Source organism: Eucyclogobius newberryi, unplaced genomic scaffold (genome assembly GCF_026437365.1).
Source record: "Eucyclogobius newberryi isolate DKJ021-1_F unplaced genomic scaffold, fEucNew1.0.hap1 SCAF_17, whole genome shotgun sequence".
NCBI classification, from domain to species: domain Eukaryota; kingdom Metazoa; phylum Chordata; class Actinopteri; order Gobiiformes; family Gobiidae; genus Eucyclogobius; species Eucyclogobius newberryi.
In genome coordinates this window covers 2,546,784-2,567,374 of record NW_027315801.1, presented here as the reverse complement: position 1 = coordinate 2,567,374, position 20,591 = coordinate 2,546,784, and the positions used below count along the sequence as shown (strand labels likewise).

General features: G+C 40.3%; 1 protein-coding gene across 1 annotated transcript in view; it reads left to right on the top strand.

The window, feature by feature from the left end:
• The window catches only part of cables2b (Cdk5 and Abl enzyme substrate 2b), a 48,028-nt gene extending 28,810 nt beyond the window's left edge, over nucleotides 1-19,218 (top strand). The window contains exons 5-10 of the mRNA XM_072448704.1: nucleotides 10,386-10,560; nucleotides 12,088-12,185; nucleotides 13,867-13,973; nucleotides 14,108-14,227; nucleotides 16,511-16,595; nucleotides 16,750-19,218. Of these exons, the coding sequence (XP_072304805.1) occupies nucleotides 10,386-10,560; nucleotides 12,088-12,185; nucleotides 13,867-13,973; nucleotides 14,108-14,227; nucleotides 16,511-16,595; nucleotides 16,750-16,896 (732 nt within the window). The 3' untranslated portion in view covers nucleotides 16,897-19,218. The remainder of the gene's footprint in view (nucleotides 1-10,385; nucleotides 10,561-12,087; nucleotides 12,186-13,866; nucleotides 13,974-14,107; nucleotides 14,228-16,510; nucleotides 16,596-16,749) is intronic.
• Nucleotides 19,219-20,591: the final 1,373 nt, after the last annotated feature.

Below are 20,591 nucleotides of genomic sequence, written 5' to 3'. Positions count from 1 at the left end.
ACGCATGTCGTGTTTACTATTATCGCATCTACTAATAATAACTGGTCGTGCTGTCATGCATATTATGCAATCCCTTCGCAGAGGTCTTGCCACTGCTAATGCTTCTTGTATCCACATATTTGTTGCAATATGTGCACCCGTTGCCATGTATAGAAAGGTGTCTGGCGTTAATTGCTTTTTATTGGTAACTATTATGGATCCCCGCATTGCCCTTCCTACTGTGTCTAGTGTCTGAGCCTGGGCCTGATTGCTTGAGATCGCTACAACACATACAAGAATATGACAGAATAATACCAATACAGTCTGAATACCTCACATTCTGTCTTATTTTGATGATTGTGTAGATTTACCGTTATTAACACATTACCACTAGTCTGAACCATTTCTATTTTACCTTTCCATCTTTGTGCGGCGGCTGTAGTAGCGTATGGCTCCCATGATTTTCCTGAATATGCCATTGTGTTTTCCCAGCTACTATCTTGCTGCCCCACCATCATATACATTTCATACTCTTCTACATCAATTTGATCACTTATTTTCTCCCCCCTGTATTTCAGATCTGCGTATGGAATTTCAAAAATGTATGTTTCATTCACAGGTATACACAATTGTGGCACCCAAGTGGATGCTGATCTATTGGAACATGGGTTGGGTGCCCAGAGTACCTTTGGCTTGCTGTTTGTTCTCTCACGTGGCCCCGACTGTCCGATGCATAATACAGGTGTCAGCACCCATATTACCGCCGTCGCTGCGATGATGATAACACGTACATCTTTTTGCTGTCTCTGGCTCCCGTTCATTGTAGCTGAGTATAGCACTTTACGCACTGTGGCCTCTGTGTTCACTGCATACAAAAATGAAGAATACACCGAAGTCCTGCGTCTTGTAGATTTTATGGATCTGCCGCTGTGTTGTCCGCCGCTGTGTTGTCCGCCGCCAGGTCAGAAAGATTCCTCACTTTGCAGTGAGAAAGATGTACCCACGTTGAACGTCCCTCCACTTTTACAGCAGTTGGAGTGGTGAGGAGGACACGGTGCGGCCCCTCCCACCTTGGGCTGTTCCACTTGGCCCGCTTCAGTGCCTTTGTAAACACCAGATCTCCAACATGGACAGGCTGTGGTGATAAAAGAGTCTTTCGGCAGTTCGTGTATTTTAAACAATTCTCTCATATGCATTGTCTGTCTTATATGCCATGATAAGTCTGTAGGTTTATCACTGCTGGTTGCAGGGCTTTCTGAGAGTCCAGGCATTATGAAAGGTCGTCCATGTATGATCTCAAACGGTGATAGTGTCTGTCCCTCCGCGGGCATTATGTGCATGTTCAACTTCACTATCTCCACACATTCTGGCCATGGTCGTCCTGTTTCAGCAGTTACTTTACTTAATTTATTTTTAATAGTCCCATTACTTCTCTCAATTGAGCCAGCCGAAATCGGATGGTATGAACAATGTTTTTTTAAAATAATTTGAAGATTTTCAGCCATTGTTTTTATCACGTCGTTGACAAAATGGCTTCCATTATCTGATCTTATGATTCTTGGAATTCCAAATGTTGGCACTATATGCTTACATATAGCTTTTGCTACTGTTACTGCATCAGGGCTTGCGGTTGGAAATATTTCTACCCATTTAGAGTATGCGTCTATTATTACTAAACAATATTCTACTTCTTGTCTTTTGTTTAGCTGTATAAAATCCATATGTATCACCTCAAATGGATACTTCGGTGCTGGGAATTTTCCTCTCTTAGGTCTCATGTTTCCCTGCGCATTATTCATTGTGCATATCAAACATTGTTTACAAAAATCTTTTGAATAAGTATTGAATCCATATGTTTGGTAATATTTGTTTACTAGTCCATCCATCCCTCCACATGATACATGGCATAGCCCATGGCTCATTTCTGCAGCCCATTTGAACAACGACTTCGGTAGCCATGGCTTTCCGTCAATGTTTCTGTATAGTCCATTAGTTTTTGTTGCTCCTTTAATAATCCATACTCGTTTCTCTGACTGTGGTGCATCACTTTGCCGTTGTTTCAATATCTCGAGAGGATCTTCATTGTCTGGTGAAGCACTTTCTTCTGTTATCAAAATAGTAACTTGGCCTTGTGCTGCCTTTTTTGCTGCTTCATCCGCTAAGTTATACCCTATTGTTACTGGGTCTGTTCCCTTTTTATGTGCTTCACATTTACATACAGCTATCTTGTTTGGCATCAGTATACACCGTCACTTCCTTTCCTTCATATATTTTGCATGCTTTTGCTAATGCTGTTAGTTCGGCTGCTTGTGCTGATAAGTTACACGGTAACTTTAAAGCTTCTATCACTTCTGTTGTAGTCGTTATTGCATAACCTACTTGGTTTTGACCTTTGTCGTTTTTGCTGGCTGATCCATCCACAAATATCACATGGCCTGTTTCCAATGGCAAGTCCTTTAAGTCAGGTCTTGGTTTGTATTGAACTTGTGAAATTTGTACACAGTCATGTGGGTCTCCATCTATAGGTATTGGTAGCAACGTGGCTGAATTAAATCCTGCACATCTTTTTATAGTCAGGTGTGGTTGAGATAATAGTACTGCTGTACACATAAGGTGTCTAGCTGGTGACAAAAATGTCATGTTTGTCTGGAGAAGCAGTGCGGCTACAGCTTGTGACACTTTCAGCGTGAGTGGATGAAATAAAACCACTTCCGCTGACGCTTGTACTGCTGCAGCAGCTGCTAATACCGCTTGGACACAAGGTGCAGTTGCTCTAGCTACTGCGTCTAATTGCATAGAGTAATATGCTACAGGCCTCATTCCTGCCCCATATTTTTGAGTCAATACTGATGTCATAAACCCATTTTTGCAATCTACCATCTGTTCAAAAGGTTTTTCATAATTTGGGAGCGCTAGAGCTCCTGCTTCACAGAGCTGGCACTTTATTTTCTCAAAAGCTTGCTCTGATATTGTGTCCCATTTTAGTTTATCTGTCATGGATATTTTCTGTTTGAATATCATATCCTGCAGGGGTCTTATCGTTTCTGCATATTCTAATATCCACATCCTACAGTAATTGCACAACCCAAGAAATGACATCATCTGTTTTTTGTTTGCGGTTTAGGTGTTTGTCTCACAGCTTCTTTTCGTTTTTCATTTACTGTGCGCCCCTTCTCACTTAACGTATTCCCCAAGTATTTCACTTCTGTTTTCCATAACTGTAGTTTTTCCCTACTTACTTTATTTCCTGTTTGGTGTAGATGTTTGAGTAGATTTATTGTGTCTTTAATACACGCTTCCTTAGTGTCACTGGCCACTAGGAGCTAAGCAATTTGCCATATTTCGGAAAAATATGGTAGGAGATTCACAGTAACCTTGTGGTAATCTGGTGAATGTCAATTTCTCCCTATACTATTTAGCAATGTGTGTGGATTAGGCACATTCGGAGCCCTTGGTAAAACTGCTTCATTTACTGCTCGTAAATCTTGTATCATTCGCCAGCTTAAAGAGGGTGGTGCTTTCTTAACAGGGAATGTTGGAGTGTTACATTGAGCGTCAGGACATGGGATTATTATGCCTGCTTTTTTAAAATCCTCTATCACTGGTTTTATACCTTGTCTAGCGTCTAATTTTAGAGGATATTGTCTTACTTTTGGCCTATATTCTGTCCTTGGTTGGATCTCTACCGGACTGGCCCCCCTCATCAGTCCCACGTCCGATGGTCCTAAACTCCATAATCCTACAGGTATTTCTTTTAGGATTTCAAATTCTTCCTCTGTTAATACATAACTCTGTACTTCTTCTATTACTCATTCCGTCAACCCCCCGCTGAGGTGCACCCTTGGCGTCACTGTGATCCGTAAAGATAACGGACATCTTGTCCATCCTGTCCTCTTGCTAATCTGCTTTCTCCCTTCTCCTGTGTTTTCCCAGTCATTAGCTCGTCTGTTATCTTTGACTATCCGTCCCATATCCTCCCACCTGACATTGTTTGCTTTAGTTAATGGCAGATGCCGTTTTTCCTGGGAGGACATTAGCAATGTTACGTTTTCACTCATGTCTACATCGCAATACGAGGTTCCCTCATGATAATACAGATTAGTTATTGTAATAATCTGCGGACCTAGTTTATCCTGTTACCACCCACCTATTTTCGCCCTGTGCACAATGGTTGAACCCAAATGGCATTGCTTATTAAAAGAGGATCTTACAGCCCACATGCAAGTGTGATACATCATTAGAAAGCTTAGGCCTTCTAGTTTCTGCAGATGTGCACATGAACACTGTCAGGGCTTCAGAACTTACACTACAGAGGCCCAAACATAAACAAAACATCCTTTTTTAGTCTCGCCTGAATATTGTCAATTTGTAATGGTCCTGAGCATGACATACTTCATTGTGTGCATATGCTGTTCACTGTACATGCTTTTTATCTTATTGACAACAACTCTGTAAAGTTTCAGATCTCTAGGAACAGGCATTTTGGTGCTGTTGACCTTTTTGTATCAAAAAGTATATTCGGAACAAGTGATCCAAATATGTGCCAACTGTGCCAAACTGCTTTATTACAATTTTAGCTCCTCTATGATCATAAATCATACATTTTGATGTTTTGTAGGCCACTAATACCCATTATAACTGCTAAAAACAATGAATGTGAAAATGTGTATTTATGAGTTTACCCATGAATTTCCCATATAAAGATGAAAAAAACCAAACAAATTATAACATTTTTATTTTATTTTTGTATTCATATAATAATACATATATCTAACAAAATACCCGTCCCAAAGGCTAATAAAATCAGAAAACGTGATGCGTAAAATCTAGTCGCAAAATGCAGAAAAATCTAGGCTCTGACAGCCTTACGCACGAGAACAGGGAGAATTCTGTGTCAATAAACCCTTTGTCCCGCCTACCAGGAGAAAGGTCTCCTCATTGGCTAGAATAATATGTCACTCAAAGTCTCCTGCGTGCCTGTTAGCAGAAGCTAAGGGCTAAAAACAAAGATGGACGCACGCTTCGGAAGCGGCGAATTTTTTTCCTCCGGAGGCTGTGGCAAACAAACCTGGTGACAGAAAAAATCGTGGATGGTCTCATTCTGTAGGTAACAGTCTAATGAAGAGATCGATGTCAAACACTATCTTATAAGTCAAACAGGTCATTTGTTATGGACGGAGAAATGCGGCGGACAAGCGCATTCTCGTCCGGCGAGAAACGAAGAAAAGTTTGTTTACTTGACAATATCTCAATCGGATAACTTCAGGAAAAATACAAGTGGATATTGTTTTTCAATGATTCCTTACGGACAGACTGAATACAAGGATGTACAGAATTAAAGCCGTTTCGTCCGTCATAAACAGCAAACAGGACATGCGTTTGTAAAAGTTGAGACTTTCTCACAAACTATTGGCAATTGCTTCTTGGGGCATATTATTCAATGTAAATCAATGACATATTCGTTTTGTTGAGAAAATAAGCTTTAAAATGATGTATGGCTTGCTGGTATTGACCACGGAAATAAAAGTGATGATGTAAGAGAATATTTGAGATATAGAAAATGTTCGCCGGCGGATAGGTGGGTGGTAACAGGTTAATCACAGCTTTGTCGTAAGTCATGTCTGGTCCTGGTGTGGCTTTGTAACGCCATTTGTAACTGATCTCGCTTTCTAATGTCACGGGGGCTGGTTGTGTTCTCTTTTGCCAATGTCAACAGTGTGGTTACTATTTCTCCTGGGTCACCTGTAGGTAAATCTAGTGTCCATGAATAGTATGGCAATCCTGTCCCTTCTGTGACATATGCTCCGCTGATGGGTTCATGTAACGGGTGTTTTATAACGGTCATTGTCCCGTCTGTCAGAGGCACTATAGCCATTTCTAGTGCTGTGGTTAGGTCTCTTCCTAAAAGATTATGAGGACACTTTGAATTCATCACAGCTGTTGCTAAAATTTCTTCCCCTGTTTCTTCCCACCTAAATTTAGTAGGTACACTCAGTGGATTTCTTTTTGTTTGTCCATTTGCTGATATCATCTTTACTACAGCCTCCCCTGGTGCAGTCACACCTACGTCTCGCAACACTGTCCGTTCTGCTCCTGTGTCGACCTAAGAATATCAGTAATTTCCCATTTACCCATATCGTCACTTCAGGCCTGTGTTTATAGTTGACATATTCTAAATTTAAAAACATTTCTGTCTCTTCGTCCCCCTCATTCTCTGTCTGTTTCTTGTCTGAGCCACCCTCCTTTGTCCTGCACTCACTTTTCCTATCTAGTCATGCCTCTTCCTTTTCTTCACTATCCTCCTCAGTTCTTCTCCTGTTCTTCCTTTCGGGACATCTATTCGCCACGTGTCCAGTTTTGTGACAGTTATAACATCTTCCCAATCTCCGATCCTTCTGGAACTTTTCCTCGCTTTCCTTACCTCTATATCCCCCTCTGTAGCCTACTTTTCCTCTTGCTCCCCTCTTTTCTATGCTTGCCTGGGCGCATTCTTCCAATGGCACCATAACATACGTCTCTGTTAATTTACTTTTTTTTCTGTTTTTCTTTTTCCACTGATTCTGCATGAACTGCTTGTTCTGTGAACTGTTCGAGTGTTCCTGTTGCCATATGTACATATTTTTTCTTCAGCCACCATTGGATTTGGGGCTTAAGTCCGTCCATTACTGCTCTTTTCAACTGCTGCTGATAAACGCTATCAGCAGCTGCGTTTTCTGGGATTCCACTGTTATCTTTAAATATCCCCGTAAGCCTGCTTCTAAACTCTTGAACTGTTTCTCCATCCCCCTGTTTAGTTTGCGCTATCTTCAGGTAATCCGCCGGCCTCGTAAAATGTGCCCTTGCCCTGCCCCAAACTCCCCCTCCTGATCCTTCTTGCAATCTGGCCATTGTCGTAGCCCCATCCCCCGGTACATCATTATATGGTCTAGCTACTCCTGCATTAAACTGATCCCAATTCCCCTTTAATTGTATCCAATGAAGGCCCAGATGTTGCATTAGGACCTGTTGTATTTCTGCCTCATTTAGTCTGTACTGTGTTATCAGGAGTGATAATTCATTAAGACATCTATCAATGTGTACATTTGGTTTCGTTACTCCCTCTAGAGCGGCCTTAACGTCACCTAAAGTCCATGTCCTATACACGTATGTCGTCCCTCCCGCCCCGTCTGGGACTTCAATTGCTGGATATGCCTCCGCTGTTGAATATTCCTCACAGTATCTTTGAGGTTTCTTTAAACTTTCACGATCCCGCAACACTCTGCTCGATCCTTCCTTAAATGGATCAGCCTGCACTAATTTTGCTCCCTCTGGGGCATAATCTACGGAAACACTTAACGTAGGTAGTGCTGGATACAATTTTGATACTGGCTTTGGGTAAGTATTATATGGAGGAGGACTTTGTTCTACCGGTAATTTTGCTTCCCAATTTTGAGCTCTTTTCCGTTGTCTAAAAGTTGACACACTCTCTTCGTCATGTGAATGTGCCTCTACTGCTTCCTGGATTTCCCCTGGTCCTGGTCCCGCCTCCTCCCCCGGCACTAGCAGTGGGGGTCGTCGCTGCGGCCAATTTTCCCCAGTATTATCTTCTTTTCTAGCAACTGCAAAAATACCAGATCTTTTTTCCAGTATTTCTTTTCTTTCTGCTCGTGATCTGGATTCTTTTAACCAGGCCTGAGTGGCTATTATCTGTTTTCCTGGGTTTTGTTTAGTTCTTCCCTTCATGCCATCATGGGTTATCAGCCCTCCCATTAATCTTTCTGTCGCTTCTACTCCTAAAGTCCCATTAAACCCGTATTTCTTCCTCTATTTTGGGAGAAATTTTACAGTTTCTGGATTATACTTGCGCATCCATTCAGCATCTGTCAGATCCTCATCTCTTTTGACCTTTCTTTTGTCTTTTGGTCTTACAGTTTGGGGTGACAATTCTGGCTCCATCATTATTTGGTCTCGGTCGTCTGAGAAAAATGCTACTTGCTTTACAGTCACGGTTAATGTCAAGCTTCTAGAGAAATTCCTTATTAGATTTCTCCGGACATAAACGTGGTGTTTAAAGATTCACCTGTGACTGCAAATTTTAGATCTCTCAGAATAACGCCTTGTGACCCTTGTATGATTAATTGTGATTCTCACACCTATTAGTGAATCACTTATTAATCCTCATTCACACATTCACACTTCCTTACTTACCTCGCTCGTGCACAGCGCATACATTCACTCGTCTTTATGTCAGTAACAAACTCGTACACAAAGCATACATTTAATTCTGTGAGTAGCTAAACTCGTGAGTAATTAAACTCCTCTTTATGTAAGAAACTTATCCCATACATAAAGCTTTTATTATTATTTTTTTAATGAGTAAATATTAAACTCCTGTATTTTTTTAATGAGTAAATATTAAACTCCTGTATTTTTTTTAATGAGTAAATATTAAACTCCTGTATTTTTGACTAAGAAATATTAAACTCCTGTATTTTTTGTCAATGAGAAATATTAAACTCCTGTATTTTAGACTAAGAAATATTAAACTCCTGTATTTTTTGTCAATGAGAAATATCAAACTCCTGTATTTTTGACTGAGAAATATTAAACTCCTCTTTATGCGAGTAACTAAACTCCTGCATAAAGCCTATGCATAAAACGTTTTATGGCTCACTTTTTTTTACACACAAAGTTTTTCTGACCTTCTTTGTCGTCCGTTCTCCGCTGCCTCGAAACGACGGGCTGTTCCCGCAGAGAATGAGGCGCTGATGGGCGGCCACGGGAAAAGTGGACTTCCTTTAGCTGTGCACAGACTTCACCGATTTGCAGTTCACTCTCCACGAAGAACAGCTTGTCATCCGGCTCGAAGGACCACTAAAATGTCAAGAAATTACACATGAATCAATGCTATTACTTAACAGTCAGAGAACATAATTCAACTTAGAATATTAAACGACACAGAAACGTCAGTCTTTTGTGTGGCTTGCAAGGGAGAGGAAGGCTTAGCCGCGTCAAGATGTTGTAAGCAACCTGAACGACTTTCCAAAATCACTCTCAGCGTTCCTCCCTCTTACAAGTCATTTTATTAGAATCACTCATAAAAAGGCGGGTCACATTTCTCATTGGTCAGCTTCACATCAAGGCACTTGTCTTTTACGACTCTTTGGTATTATCTTTAGAGATAAAAACCTTGGTGAATGTTCTACCCATCTGGTCCGACCAGATGGGTAGAACATTCCTCACGGCTGCTTCTACAACATCTTCACACATGTTATTAGAAATACATGCCTTTCCCTCCCCTCAGGCTAATGATGCAGATAACTTTTAACACACAAATATAATCATATATTTACATTTTATCACATACACATAATACACATAATACACATAATACACATAATAATCATAATACTCATACTACTCATACTACACATAATACACATAATACATATAATACTCATAATACACATAATACACATAATACTCATAATACACATAATACTCATAATACACATAATACACATAATACTCATAATACTCATAATACTCATAATACTCATAATACTCATAATACTCATAATACTCATAATACTCATAATACTCATAATACACATAATACACATAATACACATAATACACATAATACACATAATATTCATAATATTCATAATACACATAATACACATACTACACATACTACACATAATCGACATAATCGACAGAATCGACAGAATCGACGACATAATAGACATAATAGACATAATACACATAATACACATAATACTCATAATACACATAATCAACACAATAAACATAATCAACATAATAACTAATACAAGCCATTTCCAAAGTGCTGCACACAGTGAAATCAAACCAACAAATCAACACAGTAAATAAATCATGAAATAGAATAAAACTGACTAAAAATCACATAAGAAATAAGAAAAGGAAAACAAGACAGTAAAATAGATGAATAGGCAAAGCCTAGATACAGTCTAATTAAAAGAAACAAATCAAAATAGAAGAGCACAGAGGACCACACCAAACACTGGGAATCAGAATTATAAGGTGCAAATGATAACATAATAATAATAATAATAATAATAATGATGAACCGAGGAAGTCACAGACAGACACACAATAATCATCTTCTTGTTATTGCCCCAGCCAAAAGTGCACTCCACAGGTATCCATCTCTTGTTTCCATTAGTAACGCAGCGTGTCCACTCTAGAGCAAGTCCTCTTTCATGTATTTAGTTAAATTATGGTTAAAACTGAAATAATGAGTCAGTTTTGAGGAAACTGTCCATGTGATGGCACGTCGCCTGTCGATGACACAGACTCAAACTGCGGATCGGCGGATGTAAAACTATGATGCATATTTAGCACAGACCGATCATAATCTCTTCCTTTCTTTGTGTCCTCAGTCCGTATCGTACGCCCAGTTCCTGTACTCCACTAACGCCCTGGTGCGGCAGAAGCCCTCCTCCACGCTGGAGCTGAGCCAGACCCTGCAGCTGCCCATGTCCAGGAGCGCACACAACATCCCGAGCCGCAGCCACCCGCCCAGCCGCATCAACAGCACCGTGGGACTGGACCTGGGTAATGCAAATACAAGAAACACGCTCTCTGTTCCTAAAGAAGCTCTGTGTAACATTTCTTGCTGTTATTGCTCTACCTAGAATGCTCCACATATGATATTAAACCTTTAAATTCTTGAATTAATTTTTTTCAACATTTTCATGTTGAAAACGGTACATTTCGGTGTCATTGCGATTAGCGCAGCAGCTATCAATTATTTTAGTCATGGAGAAATCTATTGATTATTTTCTTCAATTAATGGAGTAATCTATAATTGTTTTTACATTCCGTAAAACCATTTTTCAAAGCATTATAAATATTTTTTTATATAAATGTTATAGTTCATAGTAATAAACAAATAAGGAGTTAAAATAACACATGGTATTCTTAATTTCACATAAGTGTGTTCCTAAACAGCCACATGTCTCGTACTTCACTGTAGACACATGATGAGAGCATCTGCCACATTTCACTCTCTTTGAGATCATTTACTTGTTCATTTCTAAAGTGATTCATGTTGGTCTTTTACAGACACTTCAAAGCTGGAAAAGAAAGAAAAAACAACTTTGCATATATTTTGTCTGTCTTTATAAATGTCTCCTTCACTTGTTGTAAACAGACCAGATTAAATCTGAACAACAGAAACAGAAACTATGAATTGATTTGTGTTTTCTGTCATTTAAGATTAGAAACATATGTAAAACATTGTTACGTGAGGCCAGTGTTGGACCACAGAACTACTTGTTTCAACTAAAATAACATTCAAATCAAACATTAACATCTGAAGTTTCACACTTTCAAATGAACAAAAATACAAATGTGTGAAATACAACAGAACACGGTCATTTGTTACTTTGTCTTATTTGACCTTTAAAACTCCTTTCATTTCACGCCAATTAACGGGGGAGATTTAGGCTTTAGTCACTGACGAACACACACGCCATTTTGGATCCCTGTCATTTTAGGTCATTATATCACTTAGTTTTGTCTGTTCAGAAGTACTTTGTGTCATTTAGAAGTACTTTGTGTCATTTAGAAGTACTTTGTGTCGTTCAGAAGTACTTTGTCATTTAGAAGTACTTTGTGTCATTTAGAAGTACTTTGTGTCATTTAGAAGTAAGTTGTCTCGTTCAGAAGTACGTTGTGTCGTACAGAAGTACTTTGTGTCGTTCAGAAGTACTTTGTGTCGTTCAGAAGTACGTTGTGTCGTTCAGAAGTACGTTGTGTCGTTCAGAAGTACGTTGTGTCGTTCAGAAGTACGTTGTGTCGTTCAGAAGTACGTTGTGTCGTTCAGAAGTACGTTGTGTCGTTCAGAAGTACTTTGTGTCGTTCAGAAGTACTTTGTGTTGTTCAGAAGTACTTTTCACCCCTCGTTACCTCTAAAGTCACCAGAACTGCACAGAAAATATAGATAAATTGATGATTGAATTGAGAATTCTATGAGTAGTTTTGAATTTAGTCTCTTTTGTCTCTTAGCAGTGACTCCACAGTCATTATGATGTTATTATTATTATTATTATTATTTCTTAGTGTGTTTCTGTGTTTTAGGTGTGGAGGAGTTCTCAGACTACGACCCGAACCTGCTCAGCGACCCCCAGTGGCCTTGTGGGAAACACAAACGAGTGCTGATATTTGCGTCCTACATGGTAAGACATTCTGGCTCACACATTCTGCAGGCGTGTACTTCATAATATGAAGTATGTGTATTTGAACAGAAGAAGAGTGAGACGGGTGAGAACTCAGGAAACACGACAAAGAGAGTCTGATTCTTGACTTCTGGAAAACCAAAGCTAAAAACGTTAGCTTCAATGCGTTTTCAGCGCAGATATGAACATGGTAAACGATCAAAAACCAGGAGTTGGCATCACCACAGCCTCGTTAGAAACATTATTCGTCAGGGTCATGTTGTCTATGGCGATTCTATAAATGTCACAGCAAAACGAGTGCAAACGAATTTAAAACGCCACATGAATCAAATGTTAATTAAATGTCTCGTTGTAATAAAAGTATGGTTTGTTTTGTCCCGATCGTGAGTCTATTATCTGCAGCGGTTCAAATACGACCACAAAACGCCTGTGAAGATACACAGAGCCCTTGTATCGCCCCCGCACGACCATAACATTTACTTATCCAGTGTTTACGAGCCTTTCAGGCGCGTTTACGTTCCCAGAATGCACTTGAAACTTTAAACGTCTCTTTTTTCATAACCCCCCCCACACACACACACACACACAGAACTGCTAAAGTAAACAACAACAACATTGGACGAGGGGGTGTGGCTTTCCTCTTTTTAATTCGTTTTCTGAAGACTTTTATTGATATGCAGTCGTCTAAAAATGTATTTAGAGTAACCTGTTCTGTGTTCTTGGGGCCCCCCTGGTGTTCTTGGGGCCCCCCTGGTGGCTTGGGGGCCCTAAGTAGCTGCTTAGTCCCCTTAAAGGGCCGCTCCTGTATCTGTGGTTCAAATAAGGATGTCACGATAACACATTTTAGTGTTTCGATTATTGTGGGAGAGAAAACATCACGATTGAACGATTATTAATGATTGAGACTGTGACAAAACAAGAGCGAGATCTTTCATTTCCCGTTGTCTTTTCCTCAAGTTTGCGAGCGGCTTCTTTACAAAACTGAACTTGCTGAATGACAAAATAAAAAGTTAAATGTGACAAAAACAGCCAGATTAAGCCAACATGGGTCTATTTTTGGCTTAATTTGGATTCTAAAATGTCACAATGATTTATTTTTTTAGTCCTGACGATTACATTGTGACCTGAACAATCATGATTATTGAATTTTTTTTTTTCTATTTTCAACTTAGGATTGTGTCTACAGTTCACATATTCATATAACATTCGAACTAGCACAAGAATATTATGAATTTGAGATGTAAAGTTTCACTATGACACAGACAGAAGATATTCTATTCATCACCTAAAGACGTGTGACCTTTTGAGATTGGATACTTATGCACTCTAGAGGATTTATTCATTCTTTTTTTTTTTTGCCTGATTTTAAGGCCAATTTGCCTTTCTTCGAGTTTCGAGGAGGCGTGGCCTGAGCAGCGATGATTTGTCCTCTTCCCGCAGCTTTGCAAACCTCAAAATTGTGAGGTTCCAACAACTTTAACGCAGCCAATCAGAGACCCCTTGCCTCGACTTAAAGTTCAAGACTCTTAAGTTTGTACGATCAGTTCGTTCTTCATCGGCGCTGCAGCGGTGGCGTGATCCTTGCCTCCAGCGAACACGGCGCCCCCCTGTGTCCTTTACGTGTCGCTCAGAGCTAGCGGGACGGCGAGTGACGTGCAGTGTCCGTCTCTGTGCGTTGCAGACCACGGTGATCGACTACGTGAAGCCGTCCGACCTGAAGAAGGACATGAATGAGACGTTCAAGGAGAAGTTCCCGCACATCAAGCTCACGCTCAGCAAGATACGCAGGTAAACGTGTCCGATGGCGACCAAACGACGCCTTATAGACCAAAGAACTTGATGTTTGGTGCCGGAATGTGAACTTCTGCGCTACGTGCTCATCGATGCTTCTGGGTCTTCTTTTCCGTGTGTCGTGCTTTCAGTTTGAAGCGGGAGATGCGAGCCTTCGGAGAGGACTGGGGTCTACAGCCGGTCACCATCGCCATGGCCTTTGTCTACTTCGAGAAACTGGTGCTTCAGGGTCGACTGAACAAGCAGAACAGGTAACGCACTCTTCGAAATGACACTTTAGACGCCACCAATTAGAGCACGGGGGTCCAAACTTTCTTCACCGAGGGCCACATTTTGAAACTTAAAGGCACAATGGACGATTTTTCGGCGATTTGAAAACGCAGGCGGAAGTGCACATGCCACTCCCCCGTGCACATGCCCCTCCCTCGTGTGGACTGATACAACACACACGTGCGTTTGTTTATTAGCGCAACGGAGCGCATCACATCTCTCGTCTCCCGTAGATTTCTGTCCACTTCTGCGTCAGCTCGAACTGTCTTTCTCCGTCTTCATTTTGCCCCGTGCAGGGAACTATATTATGATAGATCCATGCGCTTAGGCACGCGGAAACGTGTGGACGAACCGCACGCGGCTGCAGGTGAGCGGTAGGTGTGTTTTATGATTGATACGTGGCAGGACAAATGATTTATCCACGACACGAGGAAATATGATCAAAAATTGCTGGAAAAAATCGTCCATTCCACCTTTAAATGGAGCAGAGGGCCACAAACAACCCGACAAAGTTGAATATGAAAGTGAATACTTAAAAATGTTTCATTTGGTATTGTTCGATGAGCCTCCACACCTTTAATAATACTTGGAACATTAATAATAGGTTGTTATCACATAAAAATGCTTGAATTTTTCCAATTTTACAGTAAAAAGAACCTGTACCACTTTTTGTTGTTTGCACCAACTTAGCTGGAAGTGGAGGGCCAACAAAAATTGGTCTGCGGGCCGCATTTGGCCCCGGGGTCCTTTTACATTCTACGAGTATCCATCTGTTGTTTCCATTGTTGGCGTTTCACATCCCAGATCCGATGTTTTTACAGTCACATGGAGAGTTGTCCACAGTGCCTCATGGTGTGCTAACGGTAGCGTTCGGTGATTTTTATGGATGATCAAGCAGACTCGGGGCGTTCATCGATATTTAGTAGATAACATCTGCACAGGAAAGTGAAGAAACGCTGACATGCAAAAGTGAGAGTCGAACCACTGTCTCCCGAGTGAAGGGTTAACACTTAAGCTAGCTTTATGTTCAACGCAATGGTGAGGTCCGACATTGCGTGAGGTGAGGAGATTGCGACACGCCCCCTCGTTACATGCGGGAAGTATTAAGCTAAACCCTTGACCCTGTCAAAGCTGCTGAGTGGAGTAAATAGTCTCACTTCACGGATCACAGTGCTCTATGTTATTTAAATGCCTGTATTTCTAATTAAAGTCATGATAAACATGATCAGAGCCTGAGCTACAGACACAGACTTGTCTCTAAAAGATAGTTTTTAAGTCAGTTTGTTGAAACTTGGCGCTGCTGTTGCTTCTTCTCCTCTGCACATGCTCAGTCAGGGCCTCTGAACACGGGCCTCTGAACACGGGCCCCTGAACACGGGCCTCTGAACATGGCCCTCTGAACACGGGCCTCTGAACATGGGCCTCTGAACACGGGCCCCTGAACACGGGCCCCTGAACACAGGCCTCTGAACACGGGCCTCTGAACACGGGCCTCTGAACACAGGCCCCTGAACACGGGCCCCTGAACACGGGCCTCTGAACACGGGCCTCTGAACACGGGCCCCTGAACACGGGCCCCTGAACACGGGCCTCTGAACACGGCCCCTGAACACGGGCCCCTGAACACGGGCCTCTGAACACGGGCCTCTGAACACGGGCCCCTGAACACGGGCCCCTGAACACGGGCCTCTGAACACGGGCCTCTGAACACGGGCCTCTGAACACGGGCCCCTGAACACGGGCCCCTGAACACGGGCCTCTGAACACGGGCCTCTGAACACGGCCACAAACTGAGCCGCGGCGAGAGAAGAAGAATCATGCTTCCCGCGCAGTACTGCTCAGCGGCCTGTAGAGGGCACTAAAAGACACCGTGAGTTCAGCCAAACTTCAGCAGAAGAAGTGAGGGGAAAACAGGCTTATTTGGATATATTTCGGACATTTTAAATATAGTTGTGACACATGTTAGTTTTAGATTGTATTGGTCAATCACTGCTTGCCTTGATTGCCCGGACCACACGCCACTGAATGATAACAAGAAACCCATGAATAGTCCATTAGATTACAATATAAAATGAAATAAGTGTCTTTTCTTGTTGAAAAGATAACAATAATAAATGTTGATGTTATTGACATCTAATTCCCCTGAACGGATCTTGGTCCTGGTTTAGTCTCTTTTGTGCTGCCCATGTCCACCGTGTCTAAACGTCTAAACGCTCAGTAAACATGCAACACACGGATAAGAGATCTGTGCTTTTATTTAACAGGAAATTGGTTTCCACGGCCTGCCTCCTACTGGCCGCGAAGATCAGCAGTGACCTCAAGAAACAGGAAGTCAAGCACCTCATAGACGTAAGTGACACGCACCGTACGCACACGTACAACAAACGTCTAATCGTCCGCAACCGACTCTGTATAGACTACTACGCGCTCTCTTCCGGTCGCAGTTGTACTTTTACTTCCTGTTCCGCTGAATAAAAGCTGTCGTCTCTGTTGTTGCGCGCAGAAGCTGGAGGAGCGTTTCCGGATCAGTCGCCGGGAGCTGATCTCGTTCGAGTTCACGATCCTGGTGGCCCTGGAGATGGCGCTGTACCTCCCCGAGAGCAAAGTCCTGCCCCACTACAGGCGCCTGGTCCAGCAGCAGGCGCTATAGCAACAGCAAGTCCCCCACCGCACTGCAAAAACGAACACGCCTACAGGGGCGACGAGGACCGGAACGTAGCTCGATATGTGTAGCTCTGTCGCGTCAGCTTGTCTGGGACTGGACGATTAGCCACCGTGACGCCGTAAAGACATCGTTTCTGACTAGTTCTGGATTATATTTTCACATTTTAAAACGGATTTCGTGTCGGTAGAGGACATAAATTGGACTTAAAGGTGCTGTGCCGGATTTTTTACAGTCTCACCGCAATGAGACTGTAAAAAAATTTAGTTTTTAAGCGAATTTCACAACTTTCAGAGGCTGTCGCAATAACGCTAACAACAGCTAGCATGCTAACAGCGCACTTCCTGTTTTGAGGAAAATAAAATGCTGTATATTTAGATGCAGGCAACACACAGCGGTCTCATTTTCACACTTAAGAGCTGCTTTTGCGATAAGATAAGATAAGATAAGATATTCCTTTATTGTCCCACATGGGGAAATTTCATTGGTGCAACGCAGGTAGATCCAGAGGTAGATACAGAAGAACAGATCACTTATAGGAAGTCTGAAAAACACTTTCAGTAGAAGATCTCCTATAAATAAATAAAAACTCCCATAGACAAATAAATACATAAATACATAAATACCATTGCATGTGATCACGCTGAATAAAAGCTGTCGTCTCTGATACATTGATTGCATTGATACATTTGTACAGAGGAAAAGCAGATTTTAATTTATTACGTGGAGAAAAAAAATCTGGTACAGCCCCTTTAATGATAGAATTTTAATTAAAAAAACAAATAAACATTTGAATGTTCCGCAGTATGAGATTAAACCTCTCTCAATAAAACACCTGTAATTAGATTAATGAAAGGTAGATGTGTTAATGTCTCACTGTGGAACATTTTGAGCCAAGCGTTCTCGGTGACCTCATCAGAAAAGTTACTTAGTGCACCTTTAAAACCAGGACAGAAATACTGAAACTAGCCAGAAACGCCTCGAAACATTAACGTCCAAAATTCCAGACTATTAACAACTCGCATCAATATTAACGTTCTGATTTCAAGTCATTTTAGTTCCTGTTGTTCCGCTGTAGCACAAACAACCTTTACACTGTGAAAGAGACGCTCCAAAATGGCGTCCGCGACATGAGACCAGCGTTTTGTCCCGGAGAGGATCATTCACTTATGCACCTTTTATAGCAATATACTTTTGTACTTGTCGTGGCCGTACTGCATTGGCCAAAAATATATTCATACTTTTGCCAAATCTATACTCGACAATCAGTTCTATTTCTGTCACGTTGAGCCGTCTTTTGTGCTTTTGAGTTGCGTGAAAAAGAGAGTTAACTGCACTGAAATGAGTTTAAAAAAGACAAAAACATCGATTCTACTGACAGTGGCGGAAAGTATACTTTATCTGCAGAGTACATTTAGAAATATACTTTTGCTTGAGTGCATTTTGGCAAATAACGTTAGCATTATAGTACACAAAAAAAGAAATGTCCCTCCTGTTTATTATGTAATGTCACTTTTTATTATCTATGAAAAATATACGTTTAATTACATAAAATATTTAAAGTGACATATATTGAAATGGTCAGTATTTTATCTTTTTATTTTTTTCAGTGTAGAACGTCATTTCATTTGAGCTGTTTAATACTGACTATGGCGCCCTCTAGCAGCCACAATGTAGAAGTGCACCTTTTTACAAACCACCATGATACATATTATTTATAGTATGAAAATATGTACTTATTTATGCAAACTACTGTAACTCCAAAATGATATGTACATACACAATATTTATAAAGCCACAGTATGTAACTTTTTTGCTTTTTCTTTTCAATTTGGTATTTTTTTTGCCCTGACAAACGTAGAAAAACATGTGTCTTTACCGTGAGAGGGCTCGCATCTCCACAAACCTGACTCGTAGATGGCCTTGAGGAGCTTGTGACCGTGGCAAAGCTGTTCCTTTAGCTATGATACTCCACAGTGCGGCGTAATACTTAACTAGCTGCATGGAGAATGTTCTGAAGGTCAAAGGTCAAATGTACTCAAGCAAAACTATTTAAATGTAATCTTGACAAAAACAATAACACAATATGTACTATGCATAATACTATGATTACTACTCAGAACCACCAGTGCAGTTTAAAATGTATTTAATTCACATTTTAGCACAATTTCAAATCAACGTGAGTTTACTTTTGTATGGCTATTTATACATGTTATTTTGTATTATTTTACATATTGTTCACCTTTCCTGCTTCACTCTGCACTGTGAGAAATAATGAACTACCTAAAATGTACAGATTTATAAAGAGAATTTAATTTGAATGTTTTGTAGCACCAGATTTTTGTTTCTCGTTAAACTGTAAATGAAAACTTTCTTAGTATTAATGCACAACTTATTTTTCTATCGGTGTGATATCATGCATTCTTGTGTTAGCCGATATTTATTGCTAAAATAATGTCAACAAATGTGTAAATTGTACAGAAAATATTATTGTTTTGCTATTTTTCCATCTAATGTTATGGTCAACCTATGTCGAAATGTCTGTTGATTGCTTTTTATTAAAACGTGTTACATTTTTGCACAGTTTTTAAACATATTTGGCACAGCAGATATATATGTACTGACAATCAGAAATGCAGTATATTAGCACAAATATGTCTAATAATATTCACATCATACTTTTAAATCATTACTATTTTTATATCTATAGTTTTACAATTACTTTTATTCATTTTTTATTTCATATACAAATAACACGTGGCTGAACGTTGTACAAGTTTAGCAAATACAAGCACATGGGCGTGGCTTACTCTCCTTGTTTGGCGTGACTTCCTGTTTCTCTACATTAGAGATCGAGTAGCATTTCTGTGGGTTTTTTGTGCTGTTTTTCCTAGTTTTCCTTTTGTTTTTCCTTTTGTTAGAAGTGTGGCTGTAATAACTGAGCTCACCAGTTAAATATTTGGGAAAACTAAAAGCTAAATAAGTAGCATTAATAATGAATAATTAATTAAGTAGTAGTAATGAGTATTTGTACCATTTGACCCAATGTACGACAAACACGTTTTTCTTCAGGTTCACGGCAAAAGCAAATAAACGTCCCAAACCGAAGTTGCACATGAGACATTTTGAGTGAAATTCATGTTTTTATTGTACACTTTCTGTACATTTGCTGATTGATCATGTTTTTATTTGTATTTAATTGTTGAATTGAAAGTGGCATTTTTGCTACACTTGAAACAATTCATCTGGTTCAATGTAACTGCGATGTCCAAATAGAAATAAATAAATACTATTGTTTTTTCCTTTCATTGTTATTAAAACATGTCAATTCTGAGCGAATCAGAATGATTCTTCATCCTCCTCTGCTGAAGTACAGAATGAAGCAATTTATATATTTTCATCTTCATCTATATCTTTGTCTTCTTCGCTTTCGTCTTCTTCTTTTTCGTCTTCTTCACTTTCGTCTTCATCATCTTCGCTTCATCTTCGCTTCCGTCTTCTTCACTTTCATCTTCTTCGCTTTCATCTTCGCTTTCGTCTTCTTCGCTTTCGTCTTCTTCTTTTTCGTCTTCTTAACTTTCATCTTCTTAACTTTCATCTTCGTCTTCTTTTATTTATGATTTCATATTGAACAGAAACCTTTATTATGTTGTCGTTTGCTCCTTAAATGATCGTTAAAACTT